We start from the raw sequence: 27,605 nt of genomic DNA, 5'->3' as shown, positions 1-27,605 counted from the left end.
CCATCTGATGCATGTGGGCGGAACTAGCTGGCCAACTAGTAGGGTCCGCCACAATGGCATAAGTAATGCGATTGGTGATAATTTTTACAGAGTTAAAATCAACCAATCACATGAAAGGTTTTTTAGAACTGTGGAGGTAACATAAGTAGGTATGTATTTGCAATATAATTAAGTTTTTTTTTAAAGTCCTATCTACTTTCGCATAGAGATAAAGGTTACACTAAATTTGTTGTCATGTATAGATCTTTATTTGCTATACTTTATATTATCAAGTTAATGATTTTGGTCGTCCAAATGAGATTCTATAATTAAGCGATAAAAAAAAATATTAAATTTAATTACGCGATAAAAAATATTGTGCCGACAAATTAATTTAAAAAAAAATTGGGAAAAATAATAATTCGTCTTCATTACACTTTGGTATTTACAAAATTGTAAAGGATTTTTTATATCAAAATGTTTGTAAATAATAAATAAGTAAATACTTAATAATTATTTATGTAAATTAATTGTGATGTTAAAATGAGGATAAAAACTGCCTGTTTCTCCCGTCAGGTGTCGCTACTATTGAGTGTTCTTAAATTTTGACAGTTCCCCATACTATTGAATAAAGAAACATTATTGTTTTGGTTTCGGAAAGAAGAAAAATTACAAAAACTTAGAAAAAATAGAAATTAGAAATTTTTTTAATCAATACTGCCTTTTTCCAACTGGCTGCTTTTCTTTTTCGTAACCACGTTGCGCCGCATTTTATAGCAATTTATCACTAATTTTAAATGGACAGTGGTGCTAATTCCTGTAAATACCATCTAATTTTATTTTAAGTTATATCTGTCATTTTCTTATCCGCCGAGAAGGAAAGGGACGGGTAATCGACAAGCATAAAATTTATGGAACACACGTCAATGTTATGCACAAATCTAAAACAGCCGTCTAAAAATTTTACATCAGTCAATAACCCGACACAGTTAAGTAGACAGCACGTCAAACGGATTGCATACCAGGGACGTACCTTTTTGATTCGCCCGGGTTATTAAATCATTTACTCAATCTTCCTAAAATTACGAGCTGTGAATCATCCGTCCCTTTCCTTTTCGACGGATATGAAAATGACGGATATAACTTAAAATAAAATTAGGCGGTGTCTGCAGGAATCGGGGCCATTATGGAGAACTGTCAAAATTTAGGAACACTCAACAGTGCTGCCGCCTACATTTGAGCTTCTAGTTTTTATCGTCATTACATTTTGAATAATACATCTTAGTTTGGCACAGTTATAGGCAGGTAAAATTTGACAGAGCAGACATATAGGCTGTGTTGGCAACATCAAAATCTTCTTATCGTGTCGATGGCAAACTAAATAGTATCGGCCCAAAACTTAATAAGTATATATATTTTATTGTAATATATTTTGCTCTGGCAATATCACTTACGACTTTGCCGACGGGGCATGTTTTTCTTGTCTCTTTAACTTATGTGAATAATTTCCTAGTTTTAATTCATTACAGTCAATTTTAACACCATTTCGAAGGAGTTTTTTTACCGGAGCCAACGTCGCCTCCAACAGTGGTTATCCGAGTGTCGTCAACAAACTTGCTTCCATGTTTATTTGCCCGAGACTTGTAACATAAGTGAGGTGAGGGTTGCCAACCTTTACGTCAAATAAATTGTAACAATGTTCTACATGATCGTAACGTCATATTACTAGAACGATGTCCTTCTCGCCGGCGTTCAGAGCAACGCGGCTTGCTCGGCGGGCGGCGGTGAACCGTCGCCGGACCCGTCTAGTAGGTTTGCGTGCTCCTGAGGATAATAAGTATGTTTTTTTAGTATATATTTTATTAGTATTTTTGGGGCACAGCTGTAAATCAGCGTTGTGGCTCTCCCTCAATGTCGGAGTGTCACAACATATGGCTGAGCTGACGTCCCTTTTTACAAATAAGGCCGTATACAGAAAGAAAGCTGGAAACTTATAAGCGCTTACCGGCGCTTGACAGCGCTGGTCTGTTCTACAGAAAGGAAGCAGGTTGTCGCAGTTGTTTATTAATTTTAAATGGCAGCGCCCAGCGCTGACCAGCGCGTATTGGAGCTTGTCAGCACCGTTCAGTGCATATCGGCGCGCGTTCATATATTTTCCTGCGCGGGTCATAGCGCTTTCAAGAGCTGGTAAGCGCTTATAAGTTTCCAGCTTTCTTTCTGTATACGGCCTAAGGTTTAATTATTATGTTCACTCCTACTGTGTACCTATACCTACTTATCTCTAAAATAAATTATTATACTTGTAAATTATTGTGCTTCTATGCTGTTCTGGGAGCAAATAAAAAACATAGAACACGTTCAGCTGCTTGTCTTCCCGGGCATGTCGTAAAAACCGACAGAGGGATTGCGTCCTCTAACATGATGGACTAATGTTATGGGCGATAGGCTGATCCCTTATCACCATAAGGTTCATCATATCCATCTTAGGACTTCGTATCAACAGTGGCTGCAAGTTGTCTTTGATTACTTGTGGCTCTGCCCACCCCATTTGGGATTACGGGCGTGAGTTTATGTATGTGTGTATGTAAATTATTATAATGTTTCAAATAAAGGCCAGGAGCCCTACCGGCACTGCCAGGACACTTTATTTTTTATTTTAGTTTATTTTGGAAAGAAATAGTTATGTTTTACAACATATTTAAATAAGTACATAGCTTAACAACAAAACAGTTTCCACAGATAATTCATGCAACCTCTACGGAATTATACAATTTGTAATGTAAAAAACTAAACAGTTATTTTAGAGTTTATCCGTATCGTAAAAAACAATACCAAATAATTATAATATTTTTTGTTAGATTGTGTTTAGACAGTATTATGATTAAACCTAGTGGTGAGGCTCTAGGCTATAGCCTAAGTAGCCTATGCGTGAATCCGACCCTGCTCTGCTCAATGAGTAAGTATCAAAAGTTAGCAGTCGTCAATATAAACTTACCTCTGTAGGATTGTTCTGTTGTGGGGCGTACATACTCTCGTACACTGGGTTCGCGAAGTGGTTGCCGCCATTCTGAAAATACAGTTTATTGTTAAAATAAAAATTGTGACTTATCGTCCTCCGTGATCCAGTGGTTGAGCGTTGTTGGGCTCATAATCCGGAGGTCCCGGACAAAGCATGCAGTCGTTAGTAGCCAATGTATCTCGCAAGATGCGGGGATGGCTGTTCACAATGCAGTATTTGTCCCTACGGTGAAGCACAGTAGTAACGGCCTCTGTGGTCCAGTGGTTGAGCGTTGGGCTCATAATCCTGAAGTCCCGGGTTCGAATCCCGGTGGGGACATACAACAAAAATTACTTTGTGATCCCTAGTTTGGTTAGGACATTACAGGCTGATCACCTGATTGTCCGAAAGTAAGATGATCCGTGGTTTAGGTACTTTAAGCCGTTGGTCCCGGTCACTACTTACTGATGTAAGTATGTAGTCGTTACATGAGCCATGTCAGGGGCCTATGGCGGCTCAATCGTAACCCTGACACCAGGCTTGATGAGGTTGGTAATGCACCTCACAACCTACACGATAAATGAGTGCAATCAGTTCGTTTTTATTCACAAATAAAGATTTTGATTTGATTTTTTTGATTTGATCAGTTAATTTATTACTTTGCAAGAAACTGATTGGACTTTTGCACCTTATCGTACATTTGCTATATGTTTGTGTCATTATACTCACGCTGTGCGTGTGGTTCAATCGTGGTTCAGGCTCGTCCTCGCCGGCGAGGTACATCGGGTTATTGATCTCCACGTTGTCAGCCAGCCGCGCGTGCACGAACGCTCCGCTGGAAGTAAAGCATTATGATGAAATACAGATATAAGCACAGAACCCGTGGTGAACAAACAGCCTCCGTGGTCTAATGGTTAGAGCGTTAGGCTCACGATCTGGAGGTCCGGGTTCGATTCCAGATGGGGACATTGTCGAAATCACTTTGTGAGACTGTCCTTTGTTTGGTAAGGACTTTACAGGCTTGAATCACCTGATTTTCCGAAAAAGTAAGATGATTCCGTGCTTCGGAGGGCACGTTAAGCCGTAAAAACACCTCCACCAACCCGTAGTGGAGCAGCGTGGTGGAGTATGCTCCATACCCCCTCCGGTTGATTAAGGGGAGGCCTGTGCCCAGCAGTGGGACGTATATAGGCTGTTTATGTATGTATGTACAGATATAAGATTAACACGTATTAGCGCGGCGCGGCGAATTATTCTCTAGGGGACTATTATTTTATTATTATTAGTGGGGGGGGGGGGTTATATGTGGAAGCTTGTAATTGGCCTTCTGCTAACTACTTTTGAATAAGGCCGCCTATTGTACTAATTCTATTTCTCTTTTGTTTTGTATTTTGTTTTTTCCTGTTTGTGCAATAAAGTATTTGTTATGTTTTGAATTTATTGTATTTATCATTGAAGCTGTTAGCACCGTGAAGAAAATAAAATAATTGTCAATTCTGTAGTGCCGTGCATCTATAAATTCAAACACACTACGCAGCGTTTCAATTCGTAACTTGTGAATCGAAGTGCGTGTGCGCTTTTCATCTGGGGGACAAAGGGGGGGGGGGAGGGGATGTGTGGCGCGCGATAACCAATGTCCACGTGCGCTTGGAGTATGGAGTACTAAAGCTAGTATAATCATCATCAGCCGTACTACGTCCACTGCTAGGCATAAGCCTCCCCCAAGGATCTCCACGACGATCGGTCCTGCGCTGCCCGCATCCAGCTGTTTCCCGCGACCTTCACCAGATCGTCGGTCCACCTTGCAAAGCTACTATAATATAAAGTACAATTGACTCACTGCCTCCTGCGGTGTATGACGTACAAGGCGGCGAGCACGGCGGCCACCAGCACCAGCAGCGCCACAGCGGCGCCGCCCCACGCGCCGTGGCCGCCGCCCGCCGCCCCCGCGGCCCCCGCGCCGCCCGCCTCGGCCGCGGAGCACCGCGCGCCCTCGTAGCACGCGCAGAACGGGACGCCCGCGTCCTCGTGGTTCACTGCAGGCACACATAACAAACGCTCACGACTATATTCAAAGTCAAATTGGTTACAGTCACGACTAACATATATGCACTTTGAAACCATGTCACATTAACTTTTTTGACAAACTAAACGGTGTAAGTCTCATTAAATGTCAAATATGATAGTGCGACAGAGCTCTAATGTGGATACATGATATTGCTCATGACTGTACATAGACATTGTTTTAAGTTTACGCGGTTATTATCATAATTAAAGCACATAGTAACGGTTTCTTACCGCGTTTAAATGGAGATATGAGACTCATGTCATCCCGTGATCATGGCACTTGCAACAGTGTCGAAATATCGGGAGTCTCATATCTCCATTTAAACGCGGTAAGAACCCGTTACTATGTGCTTTAATTTGTACATAGACAGATAAATTAGTATTTATTTATTGTTAGTACGACTAATTAGCCTTAGTTCAAATCAAATCAAATCAAATATACTTTATTGCACAGAACTAAAATTTCAACAATCAATATTAGTTGTGAGCCCGCAATCTTTGAATTTTTGCCATTTGCCATGTACCTAATTAAGGGTATTTTTTTACTATTTTCTTGTATTTTACATACATACATAAACTCACGCCTATTTCCCACCGGGGTAAGCAGAGACTATAGAATTCCATTTGCTTCGATCCTGACACACTTCTCTTGCTTCCTCCACATTCATCAATCGCTTCATACACGCACGCCGGTTCAGAGTAGATCGTATTGAACCTTTTCTAAGGACATCTCCAATTTGGTCATCATAAGTCCTTCTCGGTCTTCCTCTGCCAGCCCTACCATCAACTTTCGCTTTATATACCGCTTTTGCAATCCTATTATCCTTCATCCGCTCTACTGTATTTTAATAAAGTATATTTGTATTGTATTGTATAAATCATTTATTTGGTCTACAGTCTACGAATCATCGTATTGTATGCATGTATCGCTGATGCAACAATAGATATATGCCACTTACAACTGTTTAACACGCTAGGTGTATATGTGTGTGAGAATGGTGGATCATCCATGGACTGACTGCACCAGTGACATAGGCCACTAGTGGGCGGTAGGGTCGTCACTTCCCGACGCCCTATCGGTGATGGAAGGCGAGCAAAGCCGATAGGCTAACGCATCCGGTTTCTACAGCGGTGGGGCAAGGTAAAGGGGAAATGCCTCAAAGGGCGCACGTCTGGATCCTTTTAGTGGCGTGTGGCCAATCTCCTGCGGCCTCTGCCTCCTGCCGGTCGTACCGGCTGTCCGGTCCATCGGCACCGGGAGGTTGAGGAGGAGAGAGTGGACTTGTACCAGCGCAACTACTTGTTCACTATAATACACTCACGCGCAGATGACTCCTGCATGTTTATTCGACCTGGGATAGACATTTAGGAGTCGCCGTCGCCGGACACGGCTTGGATGATATGAGTGTGTGTGTGTGTATATATATGTGTGCTGCAGCAGCGCAAAACGGTCATAGCTCAGCCATAGAATAAGGAATAACACTACGTATAGAACGGCAACTCAGCGCTCCCCACCAGCTGAGTTTGATTTACCTCACCCCCCTCGGTTTTACTTTATACTTCAATCGTATGGGCGTCAGACTTCACACACACAGATGCGCATATACGATAACGTCAATGTGTAGTGTCTGTGTAAAACGAGGTGTTTTGTATAAATTGTCCGAGGTGTGGCGAATGGCGGCTTTACCTATATCAATTTCCTGGGTTCACTTTTTTTCCTGTACTTCAATCGAGTTCAAGGAAAAGAATTATAATTACTATCAGTAAAAAATAAAATCTGTAAGTATGAATAACAACACTGTAATTAAAACACTGTGAAAAGATATTGCATTGTATCAAGTAGGTACAATTATTTCGGAATTAAAACAATACAATAGTTTTTTTTTTGTATTTAAAAAACATTATTTTCAAAAAAAGAACCTGATAGAAAAAACTCTAGATAAACATTTTTTTTTAAATGAAATGCAAATTATGATAGGAAGTTACACGAAAGGAGGATTTTTAGTGTTCCAACACAACATAATATAGCATCGTGCCAGCGCCTGTTACGCGCATTTACGTTATGCCAAGTCTGTTTGCGGATTTATGTTATGAAGATTCAATCAAGCCAATTAAGGGACTATATGTTATTATTCAAGTAGCCTATATGTCTGCTCTGTCAAATTTTATCTACCTATAACTGTGCCAAACTTAGGCTCTAGAGTCTAGACAGACGGACCGCATTTCAACTGCATTCAAACTGCATCGGAACTGCAATTTGGCAGTCGGATTACAGTTGAAATGCGGTCCGTCTGTCTAGAGCCTAAGATGTATTATTCAAAGTAAACAGTATTTCCATACAAACTCCAGAGACAACTTTCGTTTTGACGTTTCGTAAAAAGTATCGTCATTCGAGTGGGTTTTCAAGTAGTCTATTATACAATATATATGGCCCGTATTAATAGATCGATCTCAAACGTCATCTTAAGTGCGTCTCAGCTGAGATTGACTTGAGACGTGAGCAACGACTTAAGTCTGTCACTAACTAATAAACATGACTTAAGCTCAACTCAGCTGAGATTGATCTCAAGTAGCAGCTGGAGACGAACTCATGTTTCTTTTTTATTTCTCGGCCTAGTTACCAAACTTGACTTTGACAGCTCAAAATACGTGCTGTTGACGACAGGTCGACATGGCAATCGGGGCATGAGGTGAGCCGCGGAGGCGGGGTCGCCCCGCACACCCGCACAGTCCCCGCGGCGTCTTAGTCTTAGTGTCGCACGAGTTTGGTTTATTAATATGAACGTTTTTGACAACTCTCAGCTGAGAGCGAGTTTGACATTAGTGAGTCAAGTCCAATTTATTAATAAGAACAGATACTTGAGATGATGAGGAGGAGCTCGGTGGCGCAGCGGTTAACGCGCTCGGTCTGCGATTGTTGGAGTTAAGCAACTTACGCAAAGGCCGGTCATAGGATGGGTGACAACAAAATAAAAAAAAAAAAGTTTTCATCGCGAGCTCCTCCGTGCTTCGGAAGGCACGTTAAGCCGTTGGTCCCGGCTGCATTAGTAGTCGTTAATAACCATCAATCCGCACTGGGCCCGCGTGATGGTTTAAGGCCCGATCTCCCTATCCATCCATAGGGAAGGCCCGTGCCCCAGCAGTGGGGACGTTAATGGGCTGGTGATGATGATGATGATGACTTGAGATCAATCTTGAGTTGACACTCGGAACTTGAGATTGGTTTATTAATACGGGCCTATGAGTGACGAACTCACGCATGGGCTTCCAGGCACAGAAGGAGGCGGGCGGGCAGGCGCGCGCGATGCAGGCGTGGTCGTGGCCCACGTAGTGGTCGCAGCGCGGCCCGCCCCACGCGCCCACGCACCGGCACACGCGCCCACCCTGCGCGCCCAGGCACTGCCCGCCGTGCTTGCACTCGCCCGGGTTGCACTCTGACATAGGATCTGTAAAAACCAATCAATAAGAGAACTTGTTTATGTCATATTTTACGTCATGCAACACTGACAGCTAATGTCATTGTCAAATGTCATTCCTCTCGCTCTCTATTGTCAACTGCACTAGGCATGGCACATTAATTTCCTATTGTTTTTACAATCAAAATAAATCCGTGTAATCATGTGAAATAACGTTTCCATTATAACGCTCCCTCCCTGCGGCTTCACCGCCTTACACAACTACAACAGCTTAAAATGCTCGCTCAGCAGGGCTCGCTTTGCGCATGTTAGCATGCGTCAATCTACATTAACCCTTTCACGGGCAGAGACCATGGGTCATTGATGGTTCATAATAGGTAGTATGACACCTTGGGATCGGAACGTCATTAGACGTTCTGTCCTTGAAAGTGTTAAGTACATACATAAACTCACGCATATTTCCCATCGGGGTAACCATCATTATATTGCCTGTGCAGCGGGTTCTACATTAAGTCACATAAAAAAAACAAAACGAATCCTAAAGTTTATGTATTAGACCAACCGCTTGCTTTTGTAGGCTCATTTTTCTTTATGACTTTTCGAATTATAGTGAGGGACATTCCAGGCTGACAGACAGTCAGCCTGGAAGCCCATGCGCTGTCGAGATTTAACGTGATATATTATTAGCTAAAAGTAATTGCCGAACGCAAGTGGAGATGGGCGGACGGACGACATTATGCGGCACGCAGGATATGGCTGGATGTCGATAGCCCAGGATCGTCGGAAATGGAAAAACATGGAAGAGGCCTACGATATAAATTTAGGCTGATATAGTTAGATAGATTATCAGCTGACCTATGTCAATAATAGATAAACAAAGTAGACTCGCCTCGATCGCACTCAGACTGGTCTAAGCAGTCATAACATCTGACCTTGACCTTAAAACTAGTAAAAAACATCGAATCGAATTCCGTAACTACATTATGCATATACAATATACAACACATAAGCCACGACTATATTTCAATGACGGACTTCGATAACGACAATGATTTTAACAATAATAGATGGCGCTATACAGCGTTTAGGCGCAGAATGTCCAATTCGCAAAATGTCCAGTTCGCAAAACGTCCAATTCGCAGAATGTCCAGTTCGCAAATGGTCCAATTCGCAAAATGTCCAGTTCGCAAATTGTCCAATTCGCAGAATGTCCAATATTCATCGTAACGTGATTAATTTACTAATTAAAAAAGTTGGGTTCTAATGCTAAGTCAAGTTATAAGTATATACATATAAGTGGTCCACTGATTGTAATTTTAAACCTACGGGACTCTCTCCTTTAAATCAACAGGACTTTAAAAGAGTCAAACTTTTTAGGGAACTGTTATACAAACGTGACGTCAAATACAAAGAAACCACGAGACAATTGGAAAATAATTAGGCAGTTTGTTTCTGGAAAATTTGAATTGTATTGACATTTAGATATATATAACAGTTCCCTAAAAAGTTTGACTCTTTTAAAGTCCTGTTGATTTAAAGGAGAGAGTCCTGTAGGTTTAAAATTACAATCAGTGGACCACTTAATGTATATACTTATAACTTAGCATTAGAACCCAACATTTTTAATTAGTAAATTAATCACGTTACGATGAATATTGGACATTCTGCGAATTGGACAATTTGCGAACTGGACATTTTGCGAATTGGACCATTTGCGAACTGGACATTCTGCGAATTGGACGTTTTGCGAACTGGACATTTTGCGAATTGGACATTCTGCGTCTAAACGCTATACAGATTTAGCGTAATCATTACTTATTTTAAAAACCGACAGAGGGATTGTGTCCTCTAACATGATGGACTAATGTTATGGGCGATAGGCTGATCCCTTATCACCATAAGGTTCATCATATCCAGCTTACGACATCGTATCAACAGTGGCTGCAAGTTGTCTTTGATTACTTGTGGCTCTGCCCACCCTATTAGGAATTACGGGCGTGAGTTTATGTATTACTTATTTTCCGATTGCTCGGTTACATAATTATACAAAAATATAATGTGATAGCTCTGAGGAGCTCGGTGGCGCAGCGGTAAACGCGCTCGGTCTGCGATTGTTGAAGTTAAGCAACTTTCGCAAAGGCCGGTCATAGGATGGGTGACTACAAAAAAAAAGTTTTCGTCTCGAGCTCCTCCGTGCTTCGGAAGGCACGTTAAGCCGTTGGTCCCGGCTGCATTAGCAGTCGTTAATAACCACCAATCCGCACTGGGCCCGCGTGATGGTTTAAGGCCCGATCTCCCTATTCATCCATAGGGAAGGCCCGTGCCCCAGCAGTGGGGACGTTAATGGGCTGAGGATGATAATGATGATGATAATGTAATAGCAGAGGCATACATAAAAATAATTGTTGCTTGATATTTGGATCACATATATATGTATAAAATTATGTTGCTACATACGTATATATTGCTTCTCTTTATTTTGATCAGAATAATAATGGGTGGAAGATGTGTTGTGCCTAGGTGTAATAACAAGGGTCATCATTTATACCCAAACACAAAGATAAAAGATGCAATATGTCTGTTATCCATGAAATTAGAAGGTTAAACAAAATTTAAATGACAACGTTTATACGCAACAATGTAACATTCCGAATCCCGGTGGGGACATATCACAAAAATAACTTTGTGATTCCTAGTTTGGTTAGGACATTACAGACTGATCACCTGACAGTCCCTGGTACCCACCTGGTAGTGATAGTGGTAGATAGTGTTCTTCTCCTCGTGGAAGAACGAAGTCAAGAGCAAACCCATTTTAATTAAAAAAAAAATCCGAATGTAAGGTGATCCGTGCTTCGGAAGGCACGTTAAGCCGCCGTCGCCGTTAGGCGCGTTGGTCCCGGTTACTATTTAAGTAATCACTTCATGAGCCATGTCACGGGCAATTATCGGCTCAATGACCCTGACACCAGGGTTGATGAGGTTGGTAATTCACCTCACAACCCACACGATAGAAGAAGAAGACAAAAAGACCATTCCCACTTTGGGAACATTCCCGGGAACGAAAGAAAGAAAGATTTATGACAGGTCTGGAACGACACATCACTGATTATGTTACAACGCAACGCGCGCGACACACGCCCAAAACATTACCTATTTTTTGTAGCATGAATCAATGCTTTTTTTTGTAATTCTATACAAAAAACTGTCAGGTTTCCGATAGCAACTGATTTTACGTTTTTTGGTGTATGTGACCGCGGCTTGACATTTGTCGATTTATAGCGCACTGCGGATTTCGATTGTTTTGTTTTTAAATTCTGCTCTTTTGTCTTTGATATGGCCTCGAAAGACTGTTTTAGTGTGTGAGTGTTTGTGTGTGAATTATCCCGTTTTTCACAGGGTCCGCCTACTCAAACTGAAGGTTTGACAGGTCCGGTTTTTAACAGAAGCGACCTGCCTATCTGACCTTCCAACCCGCGAAGGGAAAACCAGCCCAATACAGGTTAAGTCACATACCTCCAAAAATGCATTTCTCGGGAATGTGGGTTGCCTCACGATGTTTTCTTTCACCACTGAGCATGTGATAATCATTTATGATCCAAACATAAATTCGAAAACGAATTCGAAAATGATAGATTAAGGATTCGAACCTGCGACCTCAAACTGAGAGTCAAGCGTTCTAGCAACTGGGCTACCACAGCTCTCCGTATAATATTTTCAGATAAGTAATTGCATTTATTAAGTAACAAACTCACGACTATATCCCAATTGGGGTAGTCAGAGGTATATAGATAGATAGATAGATAAAATAGCCATCGCTAGATGAACTAAGTACCCACACCACTGGGATTTCTGTTACACCAGTTTTATGTTTCATGACAACTCACCATTAACATCCCTCCGTCTTCGTCTACGAAATCCCATATTTTTAAACTGAGTCAATACCACTAGGCACTACCTATTACTACTACACAAATGCTATAAATAGTTATAGCTACAACTATTACACAAATCACTAAAACTAAACAACATTGTATTTGTAAACTCTTTTGAACAGCAAGACGCTTTTATACATCACAAGATTTTATTTTTATTTTTAATTTATTTCAATGTCTATAATCACTTTTATTTAGTATTATTTATGCACTTTTTTAATTAATTATATCACAAAAATAACATTCACAATTCAAAAAAAAATAAGAATTCAATAATACACAAATCGAAATTCAAATTTATATCACCTCGGCATATTCCAACTTTTTAAATTTTAAATATCGAAAAAAGAATTATGCTAAACGCGCGAAATAAATAATTCTACAGAAAATATTCTGATGGAATACCGGCCGATACGCGTTAGCATATCCGACTGGCTGTGATGGTAGCTATGCTAATATGTCTACGGAAGGTCTTAGCTTCAAGGTTACGTCATAAGTGCATTGTCGTTACTCGTCTCTCTGTTAATTGGTGGGCCAGATGATGACGTTGGGAGATTTAGTTATTGTGTTATATTTTTTATTTGGGTAGTTTCCTAGGTGAAAGATAAATTATGAAATTCTGATTAATATATAAAGACAGATCTAAAGGTCACAAAAACTTTTTCTTGTTTCTGTTTAATTTATTTATGAATTTTAATAAAGAAATATGTAATAATAAGTGCGACATTTTGTCACGTTTTTCTATGTCCCAGGTTGCTTTTTCATACAAATTCCATAGTAATTTAGTGTATTGACGTTTAGTAAAAAGTAACTGATTTGACTAGTTGGAAAATAGCCTATTGTAACATCAAATTTGGAATGTCCTTCTATGCTGGAATGGAAGCGAAATAAAAAAACATACTTAGAACACGTTCAGCTGCTTGTTATCTCGGGCATGTCGTAAAATCCGACAGAGGGATTGAGTCCTTTCTAACTTGAGGTTGCTATGGGTGACAGGCTGATTCGCTAGCGTGTCTAATGCGAGGTTTTGTTAATAAAAAATACAACCAAATGTGATTTTTCAAAAAGACGATTTCGTGGTTTTCACTATATAAACATAAACAGCCTATATACTTTCCACTGCTCGGCACATGCCTCCCCTCAATCAACCAGACGTATGGAGCATTCACTCCACCACGCTGCTCCGCTGCAGGTTGGTGGAGCTGTTTTTACGGCTAATAGCCGAGAACGAAGCACGGAATCATCTTACTTTTCCGGACAATCAGGCGATTCAAGCCTGCAATGTTCTTACCAAAGGACAGTCTCACAAAGTGATTTCTAAACTGTCCCCGTCGGGAGTCGAACCCGGACCTCCAGATCGTGAGTTAAAAAAATATTACAGATAAGTTATGCCTTTTATCTGTCTTGTTGTCATATGGTGTCTCTGTGTTGTCCTGTTACTGCCATGGTGTCTGCAAACGTAATTGTTGCTATGGCAACGCTAATGCGCTAACGAGGTTCGACTGACGCGTGCTAAATCTAGTTAAGGCTCGTTAACGCTATTATAGAATGGAGAACCTGTGCACTATAGTTACTAGTCTCTTCTTCTATCGTGTGGGTTGTTAGGTGGATTACTAACCCCATCAACCCTGGTGTAAGGGTTATTATTGAGCCGCCAAAGGCCCCTGACATGACTCATGTAACGACTACGTACTTACGTCAGTAAATAGTAACCGGAACCATAGGCTTTAACGTGCCTTCCGAAGCACGGATCAAATGACTTCTGGACAATCAAGTGATCAGCCTGCAATGTCCTAACCAAACTAGGTGTCACAAAGTGATTTTTGTGATATGTCCCCACCGGGATTCGAACCCGGGGCCTCCGGATCGTGAGACCAACGCTCAACCACTGGACCACAGAGGTTACTACTGTACTTCACCGTAAGGACAAATACTGCATTGTGAACAGCCGTCCTCGCATCTTGCGAGATACATTGGCTACTAACGACTACATGCTTTGTCATCACTGAATTACCCAATTACTTATCGTCCATTAACTACTTAATTTAGTCAATCGATTCCAAATTGTCCACTCGACAGGTAACTATTACCACAAATTCAAATTCAAAAATATCTTGATTCAGTAGGTAACATAGTTAACACTTTGAATCGTCAATTTTTACATAACCAACGTCTCATCCGCCTAAGACTACTGTTTCCACCATGTTACGTGTGCGTTATGTGTGTTACTATTTACCGATGTAAATAATTAGTCGTTACATGAGCCATGTCAGGGGCCTTTGGCGGCCAAATAATAACCCTGACAGCAGGGTTGATGGGGTTGCTAATCCACCTCACAACCCACACGATAGAAGAAGATCAGGAAAAACTTAATAAGTCCGACGTTTTATCACGTTTTCTATGACGTCACAGTGTCCCTTTTCACACAAATTCCATAGTAATTTGGGTTTTGACGTTTACTAAAAAGTAACTGATTTGACTGGCTGGAAACTAGCCTATTGTCATTATGTACTTTTAATTCTGATGTCTTGTGTTTTTGTTGTGTGTGGCGTCCTTTAGTAGTCTAAATTCTTTCTTGCTTTATTTGAACTTACATATTATTATACAAAATTGAGGACGCTTTAAGGAATGGTCAGTCAAGAACTTTTTTGTAACTGATTTGACTAGTTGGAAACTAGCCTTTTTTATTTCCTTGAATTGTGCGATAGAAAATATTTGCATTTCTATGTAAGACAGTAGGTAACTAATGTCGTCGAACAAGTTAGCAGCAGTCGGGTCCTGCCCGCGGGGAAACACAGCCACTTGCGAAATATGACAAGTTTTAGTGAGAATTCTCATACCACTGATCATGCTAAGATGTTGGCAAATACTCTTAATAGTGGGAAAAACTAAACCGTGGAACAATCCGATATGTTTAGTTTGTCGTTCAAGAATATGCGTATTATATAAACTTAGGTATGTATTTATGTACTTCATCATCAACTGCTAGGGCACGGGCCTTCCCAATGGATGGATAGAGAGATCGGGCCTTAAACCATCACGCGGGCCCAGTGCAGATTGATGGTTATTAACGACTGCTAATGCAGCCGGGACCAACGGCTTAACGTGCCTTCCGAAGCACGGAGGAGCTCGAGATGAAAACTTTTTTTTTGTGATCACCCATCCTATGACCGGCCTTTGCGAAAGTTGCTTAACTTCAACAATCGCAGACCGAGCGCGTTTACCGCTGCGCCACCGAGCTCCTCAATATACCTACTTAAACAATATTAATATAGCATTCTCAAAGTGGGAACGTTCCCGTTGTACATACATACATACATACATACATAAACTCACGCCCGTAATCCCTAATGGGGTGGGCAGAGCCACAAGTAATCAAAGACAACTTGCAGCCGCTGTTGATACGAAGTCCAAAGATGGATATGATGAACCTTATGGTGATAAGGGATCAGCCTATCGCCCATAACATTAGTCCATCATGTTAGAGGACACAATCCCTCTGTCGGTTTTTACGACATGCCCGGGAAGAGAAGCAGCTGAACGTGTTCTATGTTTTTTATATGCTCCCAGAACAGCATAGAAGCAAACAATAGCAGCATAGAATAGTAGTTCCCGTTGTAAAAACTCTTTAATACTCGTAGTAAGGACACTGGCTGCTTTTCTTTTTCAAATTGTTCTTTCTTGAACTCTGATCTTATCTGCCTAAAGGTTAGCTAATAAACTTCTTTTTACAAAAGTTTTGCGCCTTTTTACGGCCCTTGTTTTTATGCGCCGTTTTTTTTTTTACACAGACACTAGACATTGACGTTATCGTACACGCGCATCTGTGTGTGTGACGTCTGACGTCCATACGATCGAAGACTAAAGTAAGACCGAGAGGGGGTGAGGTAAACCTAGCTCAGACGCTGGTGGGGAGCGGAGAGTTGTCGTTCTATGTGTAGTATTATTCTTTATTCTATGCCTGTAGGCAACGGTATATAGCATATACACCCACTTTCGCCAGCTATATTGAAGCCCCATGTAATAGAGTGCGAGCACATTGCCAATTATCTATGATTCAAACATGAATTCCGTCACAAAAAGTCGAATTCCGTGGTTAGATCTATGAAATAAATTCATCATCATCATCATCAAACAGTCTGCATCATCGCACGACTGGATCTATACCCATTTTGCCTCCTCCATTTTGCACCACTCCTTGCGGTGCGCTAACCGCATCCGCAACTTTCCCGCCGAATAAGTTCCTAAAAATACCATCATCTTTAATTTAAGAGCCACACTCACGCATGTAGCATTCTCCAAGCTACTATTTTAGGGGAAAATAGGGCAGTGGTTTCCCTCTTGCTTTCCGCCCCGCAGTACTCTGTCTGACGCGAGCGGGATGACGCCCAGTATAGTCTATTTCAAAGCCGTACTACTCCTGTCCTCCGTCTCTAAATAGTACTGACAGTTACTGCTGCCCTCTGTCAGGTTCCAGGTTACTGTCCCGGTGACTTGCCCCTTCCATCCTACATTGCCGTACCGATGACTCCCATCTCCGCCTTTGCGACGGTTGAGGTCTTCACGCGTATCCCAGGCAAGGGTTCTACGTACTAAGTAGCACCGTAAGAATATATATTCTATATGGAATACCATTGTATTTAAGTCTATAAATTATGTAATACAAACTGGATTTAAAAAAAAAGAAAGGAAAACATGAAACAGTAGGACTAGGGCCCTAAGCTGGTAGGTTTTCTGGCCACGTCTTTTCCTCAACGTTACAAATTCCGATGTGGTAGTAGTTTTACAGCTAGTTACATATTATGTAATTTAATTTTTTTGACGTTCTAAAAGCGCTAACTTTGTAAGCCAATTTTGAAAAATAAATATTTTTGATTTTTTTTGAATTTTTGATAAGTTTAAAAGCTTTATAATATTTTGTCACTTTTTTACCGCTTCGATAACACTTGTACAAGTACATCTAAGGTCCACGAACCGGGCGACCTTTGGCCCGCCCTTGACCGACCAAGACGCGGTGCACTTGAGTGGATACTTGTATATGTTTCACACATAATTACTTTTAAGTATTTTGGTAAATTAACTCTGTGGTCTAGTGGTTAGAGAATTAGGCCCTCGACATGTGTCGTGTTTATCAAAACTTACAAATCTGCACGTTCACAAGCTACAAGTTACTCATAAGTACAGTCATGAGCAATATTATGTACCCACTTTAGGACTCTGTCGCCCTAACATATTTGACATTTAGTGAGACTTACAGTTCAACTTGTCAAAAAAGTTAATGTGACATGGTACCAAAGTGTATACATATTAATGCTCGTGACCGTACGTGTAAATTACGTTTCTTTTCGTACAGTTCCACGTTTTTGAGGACAGTGTAACGCCATTCCGGTCTACGACGAGCTCGCTCCTCCCAAGATCTTGACGTAAAACGCCAAATACGGACGACTCGACACAAGCCCTCCAACAACTATACGTCACCGTTCGTCGTCGTTCTGCTGGCCAGTTATTCTGTGCGCCATGTAGCACCTTCAAATCGAAGTTCGGTTTTGCTAGCCACATTAGAGCCTATCATAACATCGACCTGGGATAGACATTTAGGAGTCGCCGTCGCCGGACACGGCTTGGATGATGATGATGAAATTAAGTTTATTAAAAAAAGTAGAGGAAACAGGGAAAGTGCCCTGTTTATCGAAACTTACAAGCCCTGTTTTTCAAGAAATTTTATTGTAAAAAATTTCATTATTACAAGAATGTGTTCATCAAAACTACACATGTAAAGTACATGTTACAAGTATCAATATTTATTTCATTTGATAAACGTAATTTACACGTACTTGTGAGTAACTTCTAGCTTATGAACGTGTAGACTTGTAAGTTTTGTTTACGGCACTGGAGATCTGAGGTCGACATTGTCGAAATTACTTAGCGACACGGTCCTTTGTTTTATAAGCATATTGCAGGCTGAATCTATGACGAATATTCTACCATTTATTCTTGGCTCGCAGTAAACACAGGTTTAGTAGTTAGTGGTAATGTCGGTGTAACACTGGCAACACTGACGCGTAAATGTCAAGACGCGTATCTTAGTTTTAATTTCTTATTTTTATTAATATCATAGTTTTTAGCCGATTAATTTACTTGTATTTATATTAATTTTAGTATACAAAGTGTGTAAAATATAAATTTGTGTATTTGAAGTGGAAATAATTGTGTAAATTCAAATCAGCTGATTGTTGTACGGAGACCAACGGACACCGACGTTACGAATTCGAAAATACGGACTAAAACCTGGGGAGTATTGCTTTTGTTCTATATTATTACATTAGCTAGCGATAAACATTATTGCTATAACATAATAACATAATAGTACACAGATCACACCAGAGATTAAAGTCCAACCTCACACCCGGCACCGTTGTAGTCTCGCTTTGTTTTTGACGTTAAGTAGAAACAAAGTTGACGACAAAAGCAACGGAAACACACAATTTTTCTGCTTATTTGCACACTTGCAATAACATTATATTGTTAGCAATATATTGTATATTGTAGCAGTGTAAAACATTTCTTTTTACTCCACAAATTAGACATAAATAACATAATACAGACATACACAAAGCATTCCGTTATGTAGGAACTTATTGTTGTTTACTAAGTAAAATAAATATTATAGGTATTTTCTATTTTTCTTGGAATAGTTACTGCTGCCTTTCCTTTATTATTTCAGATTCTGTCTAGTATGGCTCCCTGCAGCAAAAAGGAATTAGAACAAAAACTGAAGCAAGCCCTTCTTGAACTACAGGCGTCTCAAGAGGAATGCAAGAAGCTTCTAGAAGAACATGAAGAGAGTGAGGCAGAAGTAATAAATATAAATAATAGAATACTGTTTTTAAAGAACGAGCTCACTGAGTTAGATGGTCGATATAAGGACTTACTGGAGCAGCGGGACCACTTACAATCCGTGATCAACTCACAGGATGAATGTCGAAACAACCATGAGGCTGCTCTAAATCGTATCAGGGAACTAGAGCAACAGGTTGCTGTAGCCTATAATACAATAAAAGCTCATGAGGACCAACATTCTATCAACGAGTCACAACAAACTTTGGCATTATACAATGAGTTAGTCCGTGAAGAAAATTGCCAAAATAATGAGTCCATGACCATAGATCTCACTTCAATGAGCGATAAATATAGTGATGATGATGAAGGTTATGAAGAAAAATATAAATTACGGCAAGAAAATTGTGAGCTCCAACGCCAATTAGCCCGAATACAGCAACTATATGACAATGCACAGAAGGAAATTGGTGAACACATCAAGGCAACAGAGTCCCTGGTAATTAACACGGAACGGCTTGAGTCTCTGGTGCACGACCGAAACCTGGAGCTGGAAACACTCCGCGCCAAAACACGCAGCGAGTCTAGCGAGGATTTGCAGCGCGGGGGGCTGGCGCAGATTCTGGAGCCTCACCGTCCACCAGCGCCGCGTGTACCACGCGCCGCGAGACCGCGCCGCGAGGTACCACGCCCCATAGGGCTGTGAGACGCGGCGCCGCGCCGCCCAGTGCCGCGGCGCCTAGTGCTGCGCCGGCCAGGGCCAAATCACGCAGGGTTGCGACACGCAGAGCCGCGCCGCCCATCGCCGCGTCGCCTATTGCTGCGCCGGCCAGGGCTGCATCGCGTAGGGCTGCGACACGCAGAGCCCCGCCGCCCAGTGCCGCGTCGCCTATTGCTGCGCCGGCCAGGGCCGCATCGCGTAGGGTTGCGACACGCAGAGCCGCGCCGCCCAGTGTCGCGTCGCCTAGTGCTGCGCCGGCAGGGGCCACGCCGCGTAGGGCAGCGTCACGCAGAGCTGCGAAACGCAGTGCCGTGCTCCCCGCCGGTGCGCCGCTGGCCGCAGTGATGTGCGACGCCGCACCGCCCAACAACGAGCCGCTGTGTGCCGCGCTGCCGAGTGTCGCGCCGGCCGGTGATGTGCCGCCGGGAGCCGAGCCGCGGAGGGTCGGAGCTCGCGGAGCCCCGAGGCGCAGGGCGTCAGCGACAGCGCCGCCGCCCGCGGCACCCGCGCCCGCTGCGCCGCCAGGTGGGGCGCTGCGAGGGCCCGAAAAGGTCGCGACCGCATTGCCAAACATCGTCTCGCCCCAGAAAGACTGTGTCCCACGTCTAACGAAAAAGACTGTTGTGTTCTCGGACGATATAGGCATAGGTTTAGGACTACTTCTAAAAAACTCCTTTGATCATGACATTGTTAATGTGTGCATGCCTGGCGCGTCATATTCGCAAATCATCAAAAAATTATTCCAGTGTAAATATGATGCAAACACTACCGTTATTCTTTTAGTAGGCAATAGTACAGGGCTCACAAAACAGCAATTGACTAGGTATCATAGGTCACTAATGACTGTTGAGTGTGGAAACTTAATTATTTGTTCATTTCCATATTCAAATTTATTAGCTAGTGAGGAAAATAATTATATATTTTCTCTCAACCAACACCTTTACAACAGAACCTGTCATCATAGTAATATTATTTATTTAGATTTGAATAAGTTTATTCAAAATTGTATAATAACGACAGATAGAATATATCTATCTAAGTACTTTAAAAAAATAATATGTTCGGTACTACTTTTTTATATTAAAGAGACATCTGCCAGACCAGGCAGTAAACTTATTGACTGTACTGTCTTCTACAGTACAAAATCTTTTATTGACGGTAGTCAGCCATGTACCACGAATGGTACTTCATCTTTAAACTAGACAATAAGACAAAAGAGAAGCTTGGAATATTAAAACTAGTTCACCAAAATATTCAAGGCTTCTCTGGCAAAGAATTAGACGTAGAATTATTTTTAGAGACATTTTTTATTGACATTTTATGTATTACTGAGCACTGGTTGAAGGATTATGAATTGTTATTCGGTTTTAAAAATTATCATTTCGCTAGCGCTTTCTGTCGAAAGATCAAAATACGCGGTGGCTCCCTTATTTTTATCAGAAATAGTTTAAAATATAAAGAACGCAAAGATATTACTGGACTTTCGATAGAGGGCACTATGGAGATTTCATGTATAGAAACAGAGAAACATATTGTTGTGGCCGTATACAGACCCCCATACAGTGCTAACTTCACAGTTTTTGAATCAGTGATGGAAAATGTACTGAAGGTCATATCTAAAAGTAATAAAGCCATTATAGTGTGTGGAGATTTTAACGTTGATTTATATGAAGTAGATTCAATTACAACTAGATTTCTAAGTTTGTTTACATCATTTAACCTTGTTAATATATTTATGGAGCCAACTAGAATTACAGAAACAACTGCCTCATGTTTAGATAACGTTTTTTGCAATTGTGACTTCCAAGATAACAGTATGCTTAACTGTTTTAAGTCAGATCACAGTGGGCAGCTGGTCAGTTTCCCAGTACTTAAAAATGTTCAGAAAATTAAATTTCGTACACGACCCATCACTGATACTCGGATAGATAAATATCGAAATAGTCTTATTAGTAACTTACCTTGTCCAAACTTTGATACAGACAATCCTGACGATTTTTACAGGGATTTCTTTACTATAATCCATAAAGAATTTGAAAATAATTTTCCTCAAAAGGTAGTTACCAACAGTCAATCATTCAAGTTCAGTGACTGGGCTACCGTAGGCATTCGCAAAAGTAGAAATACTCTTTATTCTTTATATGAGGAAAAAACGTATACACACACTGATAGTTTTAAAAGCTACGTCAAAAATTATTCTAAAATATTTCGAAGAGTGTGTTATACAGCCAAACAGATGCATATTAGTAGTAAAATAAAGACCGCGGATAATAAAATAAAGGCAGTTTGGCAAGTAATAAATAGTGAAACAAAGGCTTCGAAACCGCGTGAATTAGAATACAATATAGAATCGGGCACTGGGTTAGTTAAACAAGATAAAGATGTAGCTGAAGTTTTTGATAAATTCTTTACGAACATCCCTGTAAAAACTGTTCAAGCTGATATATTGTTGAAAAGTAATGTTACTGCTTGCACTGAATTATTTGATTTTAAACGCGTTGATCCGAGTAGTATTGTTAAAGTATTCAAACAGCTGAAACTTAAAACCTCGAAAGATTTATGGGGATTGTCTGTCAAATTGATGAGCTCTGTTATTGATATCTTAGCACCATATCTAGCATACATTTTTAATATGAGTGTTGAAAATGGCACTTTTCCAAATTTAATGAAAATCAGTAAAGTTATACCTCTTTTTAAATCGGGCACAAAATCAGACCCCACCAATTATAGACCGATTTCTATTCTACCAGTACTTAGTAAAATTTTCGAGAAAATTATTCTCGACCAACTGCTATGTCATTTTAATTTAAATAACTTACTTCACAGCCAGCAGTTTGGTTTTACTAAGGGTCGGTCTACAACAGACGCGAGTGTCACATTTGTTCGACACATTTTCGATGCTTGGGAGGAGTCGCAGAATGCCGTAGGAGTATTCTGTGACTTGTCTAAGGCGTTCGACTGCGTGGATCACGAGACCTTGCTTTTGAAATTGAGGCACTATGGACTAAATAATGGAGCTCTCAGTTTGTTAAATTCATATCTAGGTGGTAGGATACAAAAGGTACAAATCAATAGTACAACTTCTTCGGGCTCTCATGTTCAAATGGGAGTTCCTCAAGGATCCATTTTGGGGCCGTTTCTTTTTTTAGTGTACATAAATGATTTACCTTATGTAGTACAGAACCAAGCTGACATTGTACTGTTCGCGGATGACACTTCTCTTATATTTAAAATCGATAGAAAGTTAGAGGAACTTGACGAAGCAAACAGCGCTGTGTCGCAGGTTCTGAGCTGGTTTACAGTAAATAACCTAGTTCTAAATGCTAAGAAAACGAAGTGTATTAAATTTGCTCTACCAAACGTAAAGAAAGTAAATAATAACATTAAAATTAACGACGAGAATTTAGATTTTGTTGAACACACCGTTTTCTTAGGAATTACTGTAGATTCAAAACTTCAATGGGGCCCACATATTGTATCACTAGCGGGCAAGCTAAGTTCAGCAGCATATGCCGTCAGAAGAATCCGACAACTCACAGATGTACCCACTGCTAGACTTGTCTACTTCAGCTACTTCCACAGCGTAATGTCGTACGGTATTTTATTGTGGGGTCGAGCCGCTGATGTAGAAACTATTTTCATCATTCAAAAAAGGGCAGTTCGCGCTATTTATAATCTGCGTTGTCGGGAGTCTTTAAGGGAGCTGTTTAAAGAAATAAATATACTGACGGTCGCAAGTCAATATACAGGGTGTTAGTGACATCGTAACGAAAACTGAGGGGGATGATTCAGACAATGATTCTGAGTTAAAATTAAGAGGAATTTTCCGTCGCAAAATTCATGACTTTTTTTAGTATTTTTTTAATTATTTTCAATTCTATACTTTGCGATCGAAGATTCCACTTGATATTAACTCAGAATAATGAGCTAAATCAGCCCTCTCAGTATTCGTTACGATGTCACTTACACCCCGTACCAGTACATACAGGTAGTCATACAAGTACGTATGGGTGTTAGTGACACCGTAACGAATACTGAGGGGGATGATTCGGACCATGATTCTGAGTTGATATTAAGTGGAATTTCCTGTCGGAAAATTCATGAAAATTTTTGTGTTTTTTTTAATTATTTACCATTCCATACTTTTGCGACGAAAAATTCCACTTGATATCAACTCAGAATCATGGCTTGAATCATCCCTCAAAGTTTTCGTTACGATGTCACTAACACCCTGTATTTATGAAAACATTATGTATGTGCGTAAGAATGTATCTCTCCTTCCGAGAAACTGTGAAAGGCATACTTACAATACAAGGAATAAAAATAAAATTGTTGTTCAAAATTCTAGATTAAGCAAATTAAATTCATCTTTTTTGGGGTTATGTATACGTTTTTACAATAAAATACCAGATAATATTTTAAATTTGTCAGAGAATAAATTTAAAGCTCACGTGAAGCTTACTTTATGTAAAAAAGCTTATTATAAGATTAATGATTACCTAAATGATAAACATGTCTGGTATTGAATGTGTTCCTCTAGTTATTAAATAACTTGTAATGTATATCCTCATTGGTTTTTAAAAGATGTGTTGCTGTTGCAGTTTCTTGTCATTTCTTCTCCTCAGCCATAACACCTTGCGAAATGACGTAAATTCAAAATGTTACATTGACCTTCAACAAGTTTATCCATGATAATTACGTTGAATAAATGATTCTGATTCTGATTCTGATTACTTGTTTGCTATTGTTCCTAGAACTTATTATGCTGTGTGACCACAAGTGAGGGGTTTTACCATATTTTGTGTAATCTTGTAAGGTATAAGTTATGGCCTTAAGTTTGTTGATCGGTAAATATACGACACAACCAGATATATGCTATTCCTGTCAGTAAGAAAAAGAGCTTTATTACCTAACCTTTAGGCAGATTCTCCTTCTTCTATCGTGTGGGTTGTAAGGTGAATTACCAACCTTATCAACCCTGGTAGGTAGGTGGTAGGGTTACTATTGAGCCGCCAAAGACTCCTGACATGGCTCATGTAACAACTACTTACTTACATCAGTATGTAGTAATCGGGACCAACGGCTTAACGTGCCTTCCGAAGCATGGATCATCTTACTTTTTGGACAATCAGGTGATCAGCCTGTAATGTCCTAACCAAACTAGGGATCACAAAGTGATTTTTGTGATATGTCCCCACCGGGATTCGAACTCGGGACAGCCGGATCGTGAGCCCAACGCTCAACCATTGGACCACGGAGGCCGTTTAGGCAGATAAGATCAGAGTACAAACAATTTGAAAAATAAAACTCATGACCATTCATTTAATTTTACCTGTACGAATAAATACGAGCGAGTAACTACAATCCGCCTAGCGATATGTGATGTGTATATTTAAAAAAGAACCGAGGTAACTAACCGTCTACCGGAATACATAACTACCGGGTTTTTTGCCGCCAAAACGCGGGTTTTGCGTTTTCCTCGATCCTTGACGCCGACGGGCGGTCATCTCGCAAATCACGAAGCGTCTTATTGACTTATTACGTGCAGTTAATGACGCCCATAGTGATGTCATTATTATGAATAATGTACGGTCACGAGCATTAATATGTATGTATATACATATACACAAATAAAACTCATACATAACCAGCCTATATACGTCCCACTGCTGGGCACAGGCCTCCCCTCAATCAACCGGAGGGGGATATGGAGTATACTCCATCACGCTGCTCCACTGCGGGTTGGTGGAGGTGTTTTTACGGCTAATAGCCGGGACCAACGGCTTAACGTGCCCTCCGAAGCACGGAATCAACTTACTTTTTCGGACAATCAGGTGATTCAAGCCTGAAAAGTCCTTACCAAACAAAAGACAGTCTCACGAAGTGATTTCGACAATGTCCCTATCGGGAATCGAACCCGGACCTCCGGATCGTGAGCTCAACGTTCAACCACTGGACCACAGAGGCCGTTAAATAAAATTATTTATATTATATTCTATACCACAAATCATAATACGCAAAACAAGTTGAAATCAAGTATATAATGATGTGCACGAACCGGAAAACAATCACCGCTCAAATATAATTTACTTCCTGTTGCCAATCCGGTTTTTAATTCGAATATCTTAAACCGGAACAGTGATATCATTACTCTCTCTCTCTCTTCTCTCTCTCTCTCTTCTCTCTCTCTCTTCTCTCTCTCTCTCTCCCTTTCTCTATTACTGTCACTATTGTTGCACAAGCGCTGTTAATAACGGCCTCCGTGATCCAGTGGTTGAGCGTTGGACTCACGATGCGGAGGTCCCGAGGTGGGGACATATCACAATAATCACTTTGTGATCACTAGTTTGGTTAGGACATGACAGGCTCCGCCCTGTAGTTCCGGGCCGCCCTGTAGTTCCGGGCCGCCCTGTAGTTCCGGGCCGCCCTGTAGTTCCGGGCGCAAGAATAGGGCTGCGGTACCCCTTGCCTGTCGTAAGAGGCGACTGAAAGGGGACACTGGGGATCGTGAGTGATAAGGGCGGGGGCCCGAACCACTCAACATACGATCTCCGGGATGGACGGCAATGCGATATGGCCTCGCATCGCCGTAAAACTGGGATGGCGTAGGGGTGGGGATCCCGGGACGCGCTTTAGTGAAAGCAAGTGCGAGGGGAGCACCGGTGCGTTCGACAGAGATCCCGGAGCTCCCCGACATGCACCGCAGAGGGCCATCGGAGGGGTTTTAGTCGGTAGGAGTCCGACATAACCTCGTCGCTGCCCCGGGTGGCGAGGTATCCATGAGGATTTCCCCTTCGTTACAAAAAAAAAAGGACATGACAGGCTGATCGCCTGATTGTCCGAAAGACGGCCCGTGCTTCGGAAGACACGTTAAGCCGTTGGTCTCGGTTAATACTTACTGATGTAAGTAAGTAGTCGTTACATTAGTCATGTCAGGGGCCTTCGGCGGCTCAATAGTAACCCTGACACCGGGGTTGATGAGGTTGGTAATCCACCTCACAACCCACACGATATAGGGTCGTTTCCAACTAGTCAAATCAGTTACTTTTTACTAAACGTCAAAACACGAGATTTTGTAAGAAGCACATTGCGACGTCATATGAAAGGTAAATACGCTAGTAGTGTATAGAATAGAATAGAAATTGTTTATTACAAAAGGACGCCACACACAAAAACAAGACAATAACATCACATAAAAAAAATCCTGCTGTTGCTTCTATGCTGTTCTGGGAGCAAATAAAAAACATAGAACACGTTCAGCTGCTTCTCTTCCCGTGCATGTCGTAAAAACCGACAGAGGGATTGTGTCCTCTAAATGACGGACTAATGTTATGGGCGATATGCTGATCCCTTATCACCATAAGGTTCATCATATCCAGCTTAGGACTTTGTATCAACAGTGGCTGCAAGTTGTCTTTGATTGCTTGTGGCTCTGCCCACCCCATTAGGGATTACGGGCGTGAGTTTATGTATGTATGTAAAAAAAACACAAAACAATTACAAAAAGCATAGAGGATGTTGATTAGAATGATCATAAGGTGGTGGTGGACGTCCTGAGATATATCAGCACAAAGCGCGGCGTGCGAACCACGACGCTGGTACTTGTGTATAGGCTGTTTATGTTATGATTTAGATTTTGATTAAGTTTATAGTTT

At 41.1% G+C, this 27,605-nt stretch overlaps 1 protein-coding gene across 1 annotated transcript in view; it reads right to left on the bottom strand.

Moving 5' to 3' along the window:
* The window catches only part of LOC126376757 (low-density lipoprotein receptor-related protein 1), a 131,641-nt gene continuing 104,036 nt past the window's right edge, over positions 1–27,605 (bottom strand). The window contains exons 87-91 of the mRNA XM_050024327.1: positions 8,302–8,490; positions 4,818–5,013; positions 3,707–3,812; positions 2,975–3,046; positions 1–1,803 (exon numbers count right to left, since the gene is read on the bottom strand). Of these exons, the coding sequence (XP_049880284.1) occupies positions 1,732–1,803; positions 2,975–3,046; positions 3,707–3,812; positions 4,818–5,013; positions 8,302–8,490 (635 nt within the window). The 3' untranslated portion in view covers positions 1–1,731. The remainder of the gene's footprint in view (positions 1,804–2,974; positions 3,047–3,706; positions 3,813–4,817; positions 5,014–8,301; positions 8,491–27,605) is intronic.

The sequence above is a fragment of the Pectinophora gossypiella genome, chromosome 21, assembly GCF_024362695.1.
Source record: "Pectinophora gossypiella chromosome 21, ilPecGoss1.1, whole genome shotgun sequence".
Taxonomy (NCBI): Eukaryota; Metazoa; Arthropoda; class Insecta; order Lepidoptera; family Gelechiidae; genus Pectinophora; species Pectinophora gossypiella.
This window is presented reverse-complemented; position numbering and strand designations above follow the sequence as displayed.